Consider the following 15,297-nt stretch of genomic DNA (forward strand, 5'->3'; position numbering starts at 1 on the left):
CGATTAAATTTAATTAACATAAAAAAATAAATTTAATTTTTATATTTAATAAAAATTTAATTATTTGTGTTTGAATTCAAGTTTGAAGTATTTTATTAATTAAAATATATTAAAATATAAAAATTTGATTAAATTTATAAATTATTCGAATCGAATATAAAAATATTCAAATCGTGTATAAAAAAATTTAAATTCAATTTGATTAATAAATCAAAATACTTAAATTTAAACTCGATTAAACGATAATCTAATCAAATTTTATTACTATTTAAATTAAATTCGAATAATTTATAAATATTAATATATTATTTATATTTTTAATCAAAATCATTACATGTCAAGTCATTCTAAAAAATATTCATTTTCAAGGATTAAATATTGATTTAATGTAAAATCATTGAACAATATAATAATATATTTAATATGGAAGATGATTTTTTAGATATGAGGATTTGATGTGAATAATTGAAATTATAAAATAATATATTATTTTAATTTTTATTTATAATTTTTTTATATATTATAAATTAACTTTTTTTTTAAAAAAATCTGAATCCACCATTGAAAATATGCAAAAAATTCTAGCAAGGACTAAGCAAAGTACATATAAAAGGTTTTTTGCTGTGTAAATCTTTTTGTATTTTATTGGAAATAAACAAAACAATGGGAACTGCATAAAGGAATATTGAAGCTTCTTCATATGCACATTAAAAGGTATGAAGAACCGATTCTCTTCTCAAATTCAAGGCCATCCCTTCAAATTTTTTTCTTCTTTCTATAAAGGGTATGGAGGCATCTCCAGCTTTAACAGAAAAGAACACGAGGCTTATGAAGATAAATGAATTTACTACTACAATTACAGTATATAAATAGTTTCTAAAATAATAATAATTGATCAATCAAATAGACAAAATGTACTATGAACAGTTCACGAATAAATTTGATTTTTGTTTGTTTATTAAATTTAATAAATAATTATGAATAATATTTTATAATTTGTTAATTAAATAAATAAATTATAAACATAATATAATCTATTCATGTTTAATTCATTTATAAAATATTCAATAAACAATTTGTGAATGTGTTTGATTTTTATTTAATTATGTTTGCTTATTAAATTTAATAAATAATTATAATAATAATTTTAAAATTTATTAATTAAAATAATAAATTATTAATATAATAAATTTTATTTATATTCAATTCGATGATATCAATAAATCTGAAGATAGAGCTTAGTAATCCAAAGGTATCCAGACTGTTCCCACCCCGTGAATGTGTTTCCATCCAACCAAAGAGCAGTGACATTATTCACGTGGTAATTGTGTTTCCCTTTAGGTTTCTATGACAAAAAGGTTGAAGTTTGGAGCTTGATAAATCAATCTAAAAACTTGAAAAAGCCACATCTTTGTGTCACATGTTATTACTCTCTTTTTTTATAAAATTGACTTATTGGAACATACAATTTCAATGCTTATATGTCAAATGATATTCCCTTTTCTATCTGACATGGGATGAATGTATTTTACTTAATTTCTTTGAACGTTTGGTGTAATATTCTTCTCATTCTCGCTACATCTTTGGTTATGGTTCAGTACTTGATATGATTAGATTTTATTATCATGTTTTACGGTAACACCTTATTAAGTGGTCCTACTAATTTAGTTTATTTATTTTGCTGGGGTTGTCATAAAATTGATAAGTTAAAAGTTGATTTTAATATCATTTATCACGTGATTATTATTTTTATTTTATAAAATCGACTTATTGAAATGTACAATACTAATGTTTATATGCAAAATATTTTTTTTTTTCTTTTTTGATAAGGGATGAATATATCCTGTCTACTTTATTTGAACGCTTTATGTGATATTTGCACGTGTTTTTTTTTTAATAAACCAAAACCCTAGAAGCCCATGCTCGATCTTTGGCTCTGGACGTTAGCCCAGCTCACCAAATTATGGGAGTTCATAATTCAATTAAAATTTGATTAATTGATCAAATTGAATTAATTTGATTAATCGAACCAATCATAAAATTAATTTTGATAGGTTATGAAAATAATTTTAACCCTATATAAAACTAAGAATACATGAAATAAATAATTTTATTTTATAAATTGGTAGAATTTTTAATTTAATATTTTGTTATTTAAATATTTTATTTAGTTTACTTTAAATATGAAAAATTAAAAATTAAAAATATAATTTAACTTGAATATCTTCTATTATTCAATTAATCAAAAAATTAATGAAATCGATCGAATTAATTGTTGAAACTAAAAAATTAAATTAGATTAATGAAAATAAAATAAACTAATTTAATTAATTTAATTTTAAATAATTTGATTCAAAATTATATAAATTAATCGAATTAATACTCTACACTAAATACCTTGCATTTCTGCCCAGGCAAATTTATTGGATGAGGGGCCACCAAACAAGTTTCATGATTTTGCTGGTTTCATGGATTAATAGTGTTTATGGATATTCTCAAAAATTAAAAAATAAAAAATTTTAAAAGAAAAATTTTCTGTAACACTTAAAAAAAAATTTTATAATATTTTTTCATCAATAAAAGTAATAAATTTATCAATAATTATATATATTATAAGTAAAAATATTCGCAAAAAATTTTTGGATGAAATTTAGAAATGAGATTGAAAAGCATTAGCACTTGATGATGGATCAAATTCAAAGCTTTCATTTACCGAATCATAGTCGTTCAATTATTGTTTGACTCATTCTTGCAATAAAATCAATGTTGAAACTCGAAATATAAAATATAGAGTAGAGAGAAGCAAAGATTTGAATTTTACTAGTATTTATAATTTTTTTATTTTTAAATTATGATTTTATTTGTATAAAAAAAATAAAATACATAAATAAATAGAGTGTTTTACAAATAATTTGTAAATATACTCAATTGCTGTTTATTCATTAAATGATAATGATTAATTAATTAAACAAATAAATTATAAATATAATAAAATTTATTCGATTAATTTTCATTTAGATATAAATAAATTCATAAATATATTTAATTTTTATTTATTTATGAATAATATTTTAAAATTTATTAATTAAACAAACATATTATAAATTTAATAAAATTCATTCGTATTTGATTTGTTTATATTTTTATAAATCTATAAAATATATAATGCGGTTAGTAATATAGAATAAATGTAAACTTGGTACAGTTTTGGAAAGACATATTTACAAGGGTCAAACGCTACGCCAATTGGTCCCAACAGCACTCTGTAGATTTTTATAAGATGTTTAAGAAATTGAGGATATTTTGACACTTCCATGAAAACAGGAACACCCGACCACAAAACGGCGGCGTTTGATAAAGCACGTTTTTGGCAAACTAGAATTACAGCAACAGACAATTCATACTTCATAAAGGTTATACTTTTATTTATTTATTTATTTATTTAATAAATTACATTTCCATAAATACATATTTTCATTTATTGGGAAGGAAAAAAAAAGATGTTTGTTCTTGAACATGAACTTAAATTTTGTACTTTTAGGCACAAGTTCGAGGCTAAAAAAATTATATATATTTAAAATAATTACATAAACTAATTAAATTAAAATTTGCATTTTTTATTTATATATTTGATTAAACAATAAATATATTATTATAAGCTCATAATAGCATTCAAATTTTTTTTCTCTTAACAAAACAATATATAGTCAACATATAAATTGCAATGAAAGCATTTATAATATATAAACAATATATATAGTTTGTTTAAACTTGTAAAAATGAAACAACTAACCATAGCTCAAAAAAAAATTAAAATATGAATTCAAAGTTTAATTTAATTAATTTATATAATTATTTTCATGAAATGATAGTTAATATATTTAAAATTTAAATTTAAATGTTTATTATTATTTTTTTTATTTTTAAATTATGATAATTTTATAAAATAATTAAAATATATCATTTTTTGCTAATTTCCCTTTCAAGTTGAAGTAATGTGCAACCCAAGTCACCTCTTTATGCCATTATTATTTCAATATTTCATAAATTTTCTAACAACCCACATTCAATAAATACTTATTGCAATTAGTAGACACTCTAAAAAAAAACAAATCAAAATTATAAGATTCGATTATAATCTCAACTTGAAATCATATTTAAATTTAGTAATTTATATTAAATAAAATATTAATAATTTATATATTTATATTAGATTACTATAAAAATTATATGTAATAATTTATATTAACATAAAAACATAAAATATTTTTTATTTTATTAAATTATAAATAATTTTGATTAAAATTTTAAATAGTATTATTTTATATCTTATTTCGTATATTTTATATTGTATCGTATCATCGTAGACTGTCATATATACTCCTATCGTGTCCAATCGGTTGTTTGAATTTCCAAGAAGGTGGGTCGAGGCATTGAATGTGGAAAGAACTGATAAGGATAACTGAGGCAACTCACCGCAAGAGATCCTGAATTGCTTTTATACTACATAAATACTTGAAAGCGGAAAGAAACCCATCTCTGCTGCCGTGACACCTGGAAATTTAGAGGTTCGAAACTATTTGATTTATTAAAATTAAATATCATAATTTAAAATATTATACGATGATATAATATAAAAATAAAATTTTTATATCAATATAATATATAATTTTGATGTCAAGCAGGACAAGAATAAAAGAAACCATGCTTTCTCTTTAATCTGAAACCGTTTGATGTTGATCAACTCTCAGAAAATTTAGACGGTGACAACTCTCTTTCTCTCTTCTCTTTTCTCTCTGCAACCAATGAAGAAAAGCACAAAAAAAGAGAAACACTAGGTTTTTTTTTTTTTTTTGTTGTACAGATTCAATTCATTGTTTGTTCTTTAATTATCTCAAAAACTGACTCACCATTCCACAGGACTAAACAAAGAGCACCCAAAGTTTCTTTGGTATGGAATTAGATAGCATTGATTGTGTGACATCTTCAGATGTGATTGATGATGATGATGAGATCCATCATTATAATCATCAGTTGCCTTCATTGTCGAAGCCCCATAGCAACAATGGGAACAGCAACACTACCGTGTTGTCAGCGGTTCATCCAAGCACCACCAGTGTCCATGAACTCCTTGAATGTCCTGTTTGTACCAATTCTATGTACCCTCCTATCCATCAGGTCAGTCTTTAATCCAATTCCTTTAATGGGTTTTTTTTGTCTTTTAGAAAATTTTGTTTTTTGGGGTGTTTGAATTGTTTAAATTTGTTTATTTTATTGGTTTTTAATATTAATTTATCGGCTTTGGGTGATTGTTTGGGTGCACTTTTAGGGTTAGAATTAGGACTAAAGATTGGAGAAAGTTGTTGGCAGGGATGCTATTTTTCTTGGTATTTACTTTGTTTAATTGATTTTTTGCTTTGGGGTTCTGCTGGAGAGGCTGAACTTGAAGGGCATTTGATGGGTTAGAGGATGGCATGGGTCTAAAGTTGCATCTTTTGGGAATTTGAATTTTTAAATTTATGTAATTCAGTTTTGCTGGTTTTAGTGTAGAATTTTTGTAATTAAAAAAAAAAATTGTACTCTTTTCATTAAGACTAAGGCAGATATGTGTGGTTTCATAAGGGTGAATTCTTTGTGTTGGTTTTCTTATTAGACCTTTCTATAAATTGCTCACTGCCCCAATTTTAATTGATCAAAGAAGTGAACATGAAAATCCTTTCCTAATAATGATGAAATTTATAGCAGCTTTTCCACGAGTAGGATAACAAAGGAGCAAGTAGAAGAAGATGATGGATTGATCATATTATAAATGTGAGAAGTCAGCATTGCATTTTTTTAGTTTCCTCCAGTTGGTATTGCCCGTTACCTCGCCCCCTATGCATGACGATGTCTTTTTATATTTGACAAAGGTTTCCGATGCTGATTCAGCCTTTCAGATCTAGCGCAGGGAATCGTGGATTGTAAATGGAGGTGGCATGTGTAGCTGTTTGTGGTGGGAAGGGTATTAGAAAAGCATGGTTTTAAGTTTGGTTTTCATTTTCTCATTCTGGAGACGCTGAGAAGGGCAAGTGAAAGGGAAATTAAGGATCTTTTAAAATACTATCTGATCATGCATGTATAAGAATCCATGTATACTCCCATTAGAGTTTACTAGGATATTTGGGAGATGTGAAAATTTGAAATAGATGCTTTTAAGCTGCATAATTTCACAGAAAAAAGCATAGAATAGTGGCTTCATCTACACAATAAGAAATGCTGATAAAGATTGTGTTTATAGGTATAGTAATTAAGAGTGCCTTAGGTTCTGTTGTTTCTGTTCATCTTCCTGCAAGAATGTATTTCCTATGGTAAAAGACTTGACTTGAGATGGAGTATCATGTTGAGGTAAAGTGAATTCTGTGTATTTTTCATTTTCTTTCTTCTTCTCATGGGTTCATGGGCATATCATTAGCCTGCACAGGATTAGGTGGTTGGTTAAATAGGCTGCTGACCGATGATGCGTAAGGACAGCCTTTTTTTTTTCTTTCTTTCTTTTGGGGTTTAGGGGGTGCATTGCAGGAACTTTGGCACATGTACATTTTTGTTTAGACATGGTAGAATTGCACGTTTTTAGGTTCGTCTGTGTTGTGTGCTGATAGAACCATATTTGTATGTTTTGCTCCGAAAGTGGTGTCCCAAAGTCCAGTTTCTGTAATTTCACATGTGGAATGCTAGATTCTGTTTTCTAGACCTTTGGTTTTTGTGCAATAGAGTTTTTCAATGCCTTTGAACGCTACTACTGGTCTGGATTTCTCATTGTCTTATGTGGTGCGGATCAAGCTGCTTAAAATAATTTGGTACCTTATGAAAGGTGTTTTAACGATTTGTTGTTCCACAGTGCCACAATGGGCATACCCTTTGTTCAATCTGTAAAACAAGAGTACACAATCGGTGCCCTACTTGTAGACAGGAGCTTGGTGATATTAGGTGTCTAGCACTAGAGAAGGTAGCTGAATCACTTGAACTGCCTTGCAAATATACGTCTCTCGGATGCCCAGAAATCTTTCCCTACTACAGTAAACTCAAACATGAGGCCCTTTGTAACTTCAGGCCATACAATTGCCCATATGCTGGATCAGAATGTGCTGTTGTTGGTGATATTCCATTTCTTGTTGCTCATCTAAGGGATGACCACAAGGTGGACATGCATTCTGGATGCACATTTAACCATCGTTATGTGAAGTCTAATCCTCGGGAAGTAGAAAATGCCACATGGATGCTAACTGTAAGTACACTCATTCTTAAGCATTTTTGTTCCGATTAATAACTGAACTAGTTAATGGATGATGGATAAGAATAAACGAGATATGCATCTTACTGGTAATTTATTGCATCCTTTATGCATGGAACATGGTCTTTGACATTTCTGTGACAAGGAGTTGGAAATGTCTATTCTATGTACTTGAAAAAGTTAAGAGTTGTATATATGTTAGCCATACCCTTCATACAAGTGCTAGAAGTTCAACTAACATGCATGATGAATAGCCAATAATGTACAATTCTAACGATTAAGTTATGTAATGTTTATGATTCCCAAATTATAAAAAGTTGCCCATTTCACTGTTGGTAGTTTTTTTTTGGAGCCAGTGCCTCAACTTATTTATATTTTTTTAAATCAAAAGGGAAATTACAATGAAAGGATGCTTAGTCAATCTAGAGGCGGATTCAAATGATGTATTAGGGGCGTCCATGGACACCCCAAAGATGGGAAAACAAGAAAACTTGAAACAAAATTTTAGCTGGACAGCCTTCAAAAAAATCCTGAATCTGCCATTGAATCAGTCCATACAATAAGTCTGCATTCTTGTGCGCGCTTTCTGCCTTCATTGAATCAATTTGGTGCTTTAATTTTTTCAATAAAATGTATTTTAGACATAGATATGTGACAATGTAACCCTTGTTAATCTGCTTTGATGTAGATAATGAATAGTATGCTGTCGACATATGTTCATCGGCAGTTATTCAAATTTCCAGTCCCGAAGTCCCACTGTATACTACATCCTTAAATTTTCCTGTATAATAAATGGTTTGTGTCTTTTCTCATCTATGCACAGGTATTCCACTGTTTTGGCCAGTACTTCTGTCTCCATTTTGAAGCCTTCCAGCTGGGGATGGCCCCCGTGTATATGGCATTCCTTCGTTTCATGGGTGATGAGATTGATGCCCGGAACTACAGTTATAGTCTAGAAGTTGGGGGGAATGGCAGGAAACTGATTTGGGAAGGCACTCCAAGAAGCATAAGAGATAGCCACCGGAAGGTTAGGGATAGCCATGATGGTCTTATCATACTGCGTAACATGGCGCTTTTCTTCTCCGGAGGGGATAGGAAAGAGTTGAAGCTGCGAGTAACTGGACGGATATGGAAAGAACAGCAAAACCCAGAAGGCGGTGCCTGCATACCCAACCTTTGTAGTTAAAATGTCCAGTTGGATCCCTGGCGCCACACCCCATAATAATGTTTGCTGCACATTCTTGTAATATTTAATGGTAGCCTGCAGGTAATGTTGAGGGTTCTTGAGCTCAGTATGGATATTGGAGGTTTAAGCCTTTCTAAATCAACAATAAGCTTCCTAGCCTTTTTATAGCCAAAAAATGAAGTTATATGTGGTCTGCAAACTATGTTGTAATTGTTGAGAAATGCAATCTAAATCAAGTTATCCATCAATTCCTCTTGCAAAGCCAATCCTCCCTCCATAAAAAATTTTGCTCTAGTGAACAACTAAAACTGCGGACTTTTGGATTAGAAGAACTGATTACGTTTGTTTAATGGTGATTTAGACAGATAAAACATAACCAATCGATGTTTGGTTTAAGCCACAACAAGAATATTCCATTCTGAGTTGTCTGTCTTCGAATTTATTTGATTTAATGTAGATAAGTTTGTTGATAAGAGTTTGGAAATGGAATTTACTAGGTAAATAAACCTGTTTTCCTGTGAAGATATTAGGTTTGATGTAAATAAACTTATTTTAGATTGATATAAAATGGGATATATTAGATTTGGCGTAAATAAACATATTTAGATTAATCTAAAAATGAAATGTACTAACTAATAAGTCTAAATTAATTCGAAAATGATATGAATTAGGCAAAACTTAAAAATTTTTTACAATTAAAAAAAAAAAGATAAGTGGTGTTAATTTATGTTTTTATGTCATATTTTACACGAAAATTATAAATCATAATTCATATTAATATAAAAAAAACATGAAATATATTTTTGTTTTTTGTTAAAATTTTAACTCAGATAACTTTTAGTGTTTTTATTGATATTATTTTCATGTCATATCTTTTTATTATGTTTTAAATTATTGAGTTCACTTTAATAACAATATCATAATGCATATTTACGTTTCTAAAACTAGGGATGTCAATGGTAGGATATGAGAAAAGTAAAGTATTTTTATCTCTATTTTTCAAATTTTATATTATATCTATTCTCATATCCATATGTAATAAATATTTCAAATCTATTTTCATCTTTATTTTTACATATATTTAATAAATATAAGTAATTTTCATACTCATAACTTAAAAAAAAATCAAAATTTATTTTTTTAGTTTTTTTATTTTTATTTTATCTATTTAAATAATTTTTTATAAATATATATTAATATATATATTTTTAATAAAAATATATTAATTTTAATTAATTTAAAATAATAATTTATATTATTTAATAAAAATTCTATTTACTAAACATCTATAAATATATATGCCACGTATGAATACAAAACAAATACTTTATCATTCATTCCTGATTTTATATCCAATAAAAATTTAAAACCGTCTCTTTTCTCATTTTCATTTTTATAATGTAATACCATTCCGTATTTTTTGGGTAAAAAATCTTCCCATTAAAATAAAAAATGGGATTGGAACTGACTATGGTAGATTGACATCCCTATCTAAAACTCCAAAAAGGGTTTAACATCTCCGAGAGTTTGCAAAGCCTCGCTTCTTCACCCTTCAAAGTACTGTTCTTTTTTTTTTTTTTTCTTCCGCATAAATCAGAAAATTTTCAACCTTTTCAAGAGCTCCAATTTTTGTTTAATTTCTGATGGAGCTTCGCAATCCTCTTCTTATCTTTGAAACCCCACGGCTTTTTTCCAGCTTCTCATCTTTCACTCCCCAACTTACCATCAAAACTTCCAACAAAAAGCCCCTGCATGGATTCCGCAAAACACCATTGTTTCCACGCTTCTTACCATCATCGGCTACCTCTGTTTTTCACGTCTCAGCTCATTTTGGTCGGGCAACGAGCCGCCGCAACTCGCTGAGGAAAAAGCTCCTGCTTGATCATCAAACGGTGCGTCAAAATCCCACTCCTTTAAACCCCACTCCTGATTTTCAAAACCCAAGTAGCACCAAACAGAGTGATGTAGATGAATTGAAATCAAAGCTTTTAGGTGAATCTGTTTTGTTGACTAAATTAGAGGATTGGATTGACCAGTATAAGAAAGATACTGAGTTTTGGGGTCTTGGGTCGGGTCCTATTTTCACAGTTTTGCATGATTTGGAAGGGAATGTAAAAGGGGTCACAGTTCATGAGGATGAGATTCTGAAAAGACTTGAATTTGAAGACATGGAGAAGTTGAATTCTAAAGTTTTGTATGCTAAGAATTTGGCTAGTGAGATGGAAAGGGGTGAAAATGTGATTCCAAGGAATAGTTCAGTAGCCGAGTTTGTTGTTTCTGATCAGGAGTCTAGTTTGGTTAGTGGAATTCATGGTGTTATTCTTCATCCTGGGTTCATCCCAAAACTCTCAAAGGTTGGGGGTTTGGTGCTTGGTGGTTTGGTTGTACTTTGGGCGGTGAAGAAGTTGTTTGTTCTTGGAAACAAGGAGGTAGAATATACAAAATTGGAGAAGGAAATGCTGAGGAGAAAGATTAAATCTAGGAAGGAGAGAGAGGTGTTGCAGAAGGGTAGTGTTGAAGTTGTTCAGACATCCGTTGATCCGCCTAGTGTGTCCTTTCAAAAACCAAAGCTGGATAGGCAAGAACTTAGAAATAATATATTTAAAGCGAAGGCGGCAACAGATAAATTGGCATTGCTTGATTCTTCTGGCTTTCAGAGTAGCAAATCTGTGGATGTTGAGAGTGAAATCCAGGAAATTAAAGTGATGGCCAATAAAGCCCGGGAGACTGAAGGTAGAGAGCAATCTGTGGTTGGTAAGGATGAAAAAGAAGTAAGCACCACAAACAATGAATTTTTTAATGAGATGCAGGCAATTGAAGCTGCAGAACAAGGCAAGGTTAGCTACAGAACTGTGGAGTCAACGTATCCATGTGAACCAAAAGATGATGGTGTTAAATTTCTCAATGGAGTAGCTTCTTTAGATAGTAGAGTTAGGCAAGTCACTGATGCTTCAATTGTACAGTTATCAAAAGACAAGCAAAGCACTGAAGAGGATTTAAAAAATATGAAGAGTACTTTACCCTTATTAGTCAAAGAAGAAGTTATGCAGTCGCCCATTATTCCTGATAACGAATCGTATATTGCAAAGAGCCAGTTATCAAAAGACAAGCAAAATACTGGAGAGGATTTAAAAAATATGAAGAGTACTATACCCTTATTAGTCAAAGAAGAAGTTATGCAGTCGCCCGTTATTCCTGATAACGAATCGTATATTGCAAAGAGCCCATCTTTTGGAAAGAAACCAAGGGTCATACTGTCAGTCAAGGAAGCTAGGGAGTTCCTTTCCACAAAATCCAACAAAGAGTTTAACCCAGAACCCATGGTGAAAGATGTGCAAGAAAGTGTTCCTGGTTTAATGCTACCAAGTAATAAAAGATCAGGTAGAAGCACAAAGCAAATAACAGATGAAAACAACAAAATGTTCCCACATGCCATTTCCAGTGGAGAGTCAGAGTCTATGCCTTCTGAAAATGCTTGTCAGCATGCTATTCAGGGGGATAAAGAGTCTGTCCATAGTGAGGAAAATGATGAAGAATGCACAGAAGAGGTTCACCAACAACCTCCATTTTCTTCTCAAGAAAGCACTGGTATGATTGCAGAACAAAGACAATCAGTAAAGATGGAGAACTGGATAGAGAATAATTTTCACGAGGTTGAACCTGTACTCAAAAAGATTGGAGATGGATTTAGAGAAAATTACATGGTTGCCAGGGAGAAAGTTGGCGATCAATTAAATATGCATACAGAGATTACACAACTTTGCACTAACGAAGATGAAAGTGAACTTGAGTGGATGAAGGATGATAGACTTAGAGAAATTGTTTTTCAGGTCCGAGAAAATGAGTTGGCAGGCCGAGATCCCTTTTATTTGATGGATGCTGAAGAGAAACTTGCATTCTTCCAAGGTCTGGAGAATAAAATTGAGAAAGAAAATGAAAAACTGTCTCACCTGCATGAGTGGCTCCATTCAAATATCGAAAATCTTGATTATGGAGCAGGTAGATGTTCTTAAAACATAATTATTTCATTTATATTTTGTCCCCTGAAGAAGAAATAAGTGGCTTTAATTCTGTATGATATAAAATTAAATCTTTGTTTATAGCATCATTACTTTATGACTTATGATTCATAAATCCAGAATCCTTTTTAAGGCATAATACATGTAAATGCTGGACCAGCTCTCAAATGGTTTTGGCATACTGATTTTTAATTACTTGAGGTGTTTAGACATTGAAGTTAATGACACACTGATGCTAATAAAGTCTTTGGCTTTTCTTCTAGATGGTATCAGCCTGTATGATCCACCAGAAAAGATTGTTCCACGCTGGAAGGGGCCCCCATTAGAGAAAAGTCCTGAGTTTCTCAATAACTACCAAGAACAGCGAAAAGCACTTTTTACTGGAAATGGTGGTATAACATATCCAGCAAAAACTAATGGACAAAGTTTCCTTCAGAAATCTGCAGAATCCCCCATTAATGAAAATTTAGCTATTTCTTCATCAGAGTCAGATTTGAAGAGAAAATTCAGTGATGGTGATCCAAAAGATTCCAAGATAGTTGTAGAAGGCAGTGATGGTTCTGTCAAACCTGGTAAAAAATCAGGAAAGGAATATTGGCAGCACACAAAGAAATGGTCTCGTGGGTTTTTGGAATCCTATAATGCAGAGACTGACCCAGAAGTTAAATCCATCATGAAGGATATAGGGAAGGATTTGGACCGATGGATCACTGAAAAAGAGATGCAGGAAGCGGCAGATCTGATGACAGAACTTCCTGAGAGAAAAAAGAAATTCATGGAAAAGAAACTCAACAAGCTTAAAAGAGAAATGGAATTATTTGGACCACAAGCTGTTGTCAGCAAGTACCAAGAGTATGCAGAGGAGAAGGAAAAAGATTATTTATGGTGGTTAGATCTTCCACATGTGCTGGTAAGTGTGTCAATATGTGTATTATTTTGTGTCAGATGACCCTTGATTTAAGTTGCTTGTTTTTTTTTTTTTTTTTTTTTGCTTCTTAGTGCAAATACTAGCTTTGGTCTATTGAAAATGATGTTAAAGTTTTTAATATCATGATTTTTATGCTAGTTTTGTGGTTCCTGAAGATTATTTAGTAAGATCCTTGTGACCTTTATGTGTGCCACATGTTTCCATTGATGCACTTTTGGCTTGTACCATGCTTGTATGATACTGGTTGTTGATCGCATTGTAATCTTCTGTTCATGTGCTAGTGTATTGAATTATACACATTCGAAAATGAGGAGCAGAGGATGGGATTTTATGCACTGGAGATGGCAGCAGATCTTGAATTGGAGCCAAAACCACACCATGTGATTGCTTTTGAAGATACCGGTGATTGCAAAAATTTTTATTACATCATTCAAGCTCACATGGAAATGCTAGGAAATGGGCGGGCATTTATTGTTCCACAGCCACCTAAGGTAAAGTTCAGATGGATTCCACTGTGAAATATGGTGAATCATATTGTATTTAGCTTTGTGAAGAGTAACTTAAGCGGGATTCCCTGAGAAGAGACCAATATAGCATTCTTTTTTCCATAACCTGGAAATAAAGGAAGGGGTTGCAAGTACTGGACCCAGACTTACTGGATGCCATTTCTTAAGGGTGACTACATGAACCCACTGAGTTTAGTTCTGGGTTCAAAACCTTAATTTCTTTAAAAGAACAATAACATCGATTAGCCGGTCACACTGCTGATTATTAGGTCTTTAATCCCTTCTAGAAAAGCATATAGAGGTGATGGTGATTATATTTTCTTTTCATTTTCCTTTGTTTCTTTTGAGGTTGGAATGCTTCGTAATCTTAGCTTTTGATAATCTATGCTAGGATGCATTTCGGCAAGCCAAAGCAAATGGTTTTGGTGTAACTGTCATCAGGAAAGGAGAGCTAGAGCTCAATGTGGATCAAACTTTGGAAGAGGTGGAAGAACAAATATGTGAGATTGGGAGCAAGATATACCATGATAAGATGATGCGGGAGCGCTCTGTGGATATAAGCTCATTGATGAAGGGCGTGCTTGGTGTTAGTGGCAAACCCACAAGGAGGTAATTTCTGATCTTTAGTGTTTTTTTCAAAATTATGCAGTCCAGTATGGAATTTGACATTTGACATGGTTGATGATAGGGTTGAAAAAAAAAAATGAAAAAACCAAAATCCAAAAACCAAAAGCCAATATGAAACCAAAATGTTTGGATTGGTTCAGATTAATTTTTTTATTTGATTCCGGATATTAAGTGTTAAAATTTAATTTAGTTCAGTTTAAGTTAAAAGTCGAAAATATTCAAATTGAATTGAATCATATATTTTAAATTTATATAAAATAAAAATAATTATTTTATATCTAAATATATTTAAATATATTAAAAATAATAACACTAATTAAAAAAATTAAAAATTTTAAATTTGATGAACAACCAATAGAATTTAGTTCTTTCGGATCAATTTTTGAAAATTTAAAATATTATATATTAACTGAAATATTCGAACCGAATCCCTTAGCTGATGGGACAGCATAGATGAGTTATAGCATGAGTATTGTTTGGAAAATTACTGACATTTCAATGTATTCTTATTTCTTGTTAGAAGGAGGTCAAAGAAGAAGCTGAAAAGGCCTACCAAGAATGAAATACTCAGTTCTTACACCCAAGTGAGAACAGAGGACTGACATCAAAATAGACCACTTGAGAAGTTTAGGGTCATTGAGGTTTGAGGACTGCTTTGAATTCTTTTCCTTGGTCTCCCAATCTGTCAGCAAAATCTAACTGTCTGCAATTTTGTTGCAACTGGTGATGACAGAAAAAACACTCTGATAATGTCTGAAAAT

The 15,297-nt window shown here is 30.7% G+C and overlaps 2 protein-coding genes across 4 annotated transcripts; both read left to right on the forward strand.

Moving 5' to 3' along the window:
- The first annotated feature begins 4,373 nt into the window (after positions 1-4,373).
- On the forward strand, positions 4,374-8,704 carry LOC111287491 (E3 ubiquitin-protein ligase SINAT3-like). 2 transcript variants are annotated; one of them, XM_022878091.2, is made up of 5 exons: positions 4,374-4,568; positions 4,686-4,763; positions 4,921-5,178; positions 6,878-7,264; positions 8,094-8,704. In XM_022878091.2, exons 3-5 carry the CDS (start codon positions 4,954-4,956, stop codon positions 8,454-8,456), a joined length of 975 nt encoding a protein of 324 aa, XP_022733826.1. In that variant the 5' UTR covers positions 4,374-4,568; positions 4,686-4,763; positions 4,921-4,953; the 3' UTR covers positions 8,457-8,704. The 2 variants fall into 2 exon arrangements, with proteins under 2 accessions (XP_022733826.1, XP_022733825.1); XM_022878090.2 differs by lacking the exon at positions 4,374-4,568 and having other exon boundaries at positions 4,686-4,838.
- A 1,184-nt stretch (positions 8,705-9,888) lies between these two features.
- On the forward strand, positions 9,889-15,177 carry LOC111287639 (uncharacterized). 2 transcript variants are annotated; one of them, XM_022878305.2, is made up of 5 exons: positions 9,889-12,455; positions 12,739-13,385; positions 13,685-13,894; positions 14,301-14,518; positions 15,060-15,177. In XM_022878305.2, the coding sequence occupies exons 1-5, from the start codon at positions 10,100-10,102 to the stop codon at positions 15,136-15,138; spliced, it is 3,510 nt and encodes a 1,169-aa protein (XP_022734040.2). In that variant the 5' UTR covers positions 9,889-10,099; the 3' UTR covers positions 15,139-15,177. The 2 variants fall into 2 exon arrangements, with proteins under 2 accessions (XP_022734040.2, XP_022734039.2); XM_022878304.2 differs by having other exon boundaries at positions 9,892-12,455; positions 15,057-15,177.
- Positions 15,178-15,297: the final 120 nt, after the last annotated feature.

Source organism: Durio zibethinus, chromosome 4, assembly GCF_047325235.1.
Source record: "Durio zibethinus cultivar Kanyao isolate XHJ-2024 chromosome 4, ASM4732523v1, whole genome shotgun sequence".
Lineage (NCBI taxonomy): Eukaryota > Viridiplantae > Streptophyta > Magnoliopsida > Malvales > Malvaceae > Durio > Durio zibethinus.

Excerpts from the sequence above, each read along its gene's own strand:
- LOC111287491 (XM_022878091.2), top strand. The coding sequence starts at position 4,954 with ATGGAATTAGATAGCATTGATTGTGTGACATCTTCAGATGTGATTGAT. Across the intron at positions 5,179-6,877 it reads TGTACCCTCCTATCCATCAG|TGCCACAATGGGCATACCCT; the intron begins GTCAGTCTTTAA and ends GTTGTTCCACAG. Across the intron at positions 7,265-8,093 it reads ATGCCACATGGATGCTAACT|GTATTCCACTGTTTTGGCCA; the intron begins GTAAGTACACTC and ends ATCTATGCACAG.
- LOC111287639 (XM_022878304.2), top strand. The coding sequence starts at position 10,100 with ATGGAGCTTCGCAATCCTCTTCTTATCTTTGAAACCCCACGGCTTTTT. Across the intron at positions 12,456-12,738 it reads AAATCTTGATTATGGAGCAG|ATGGTATCAGCCTGTATGAT; the intron begins GTAGATGTTCTT and ends CTTTTCTTCTAG. Across the intron at positions 14,519-15,056 it reads AGTGGCAAACCCACAAGGAG|AAGGAGGTCAAAGAAGAAGC; the intron begins GTAATTTCTGAT and ends ATTTCTTGTTAG.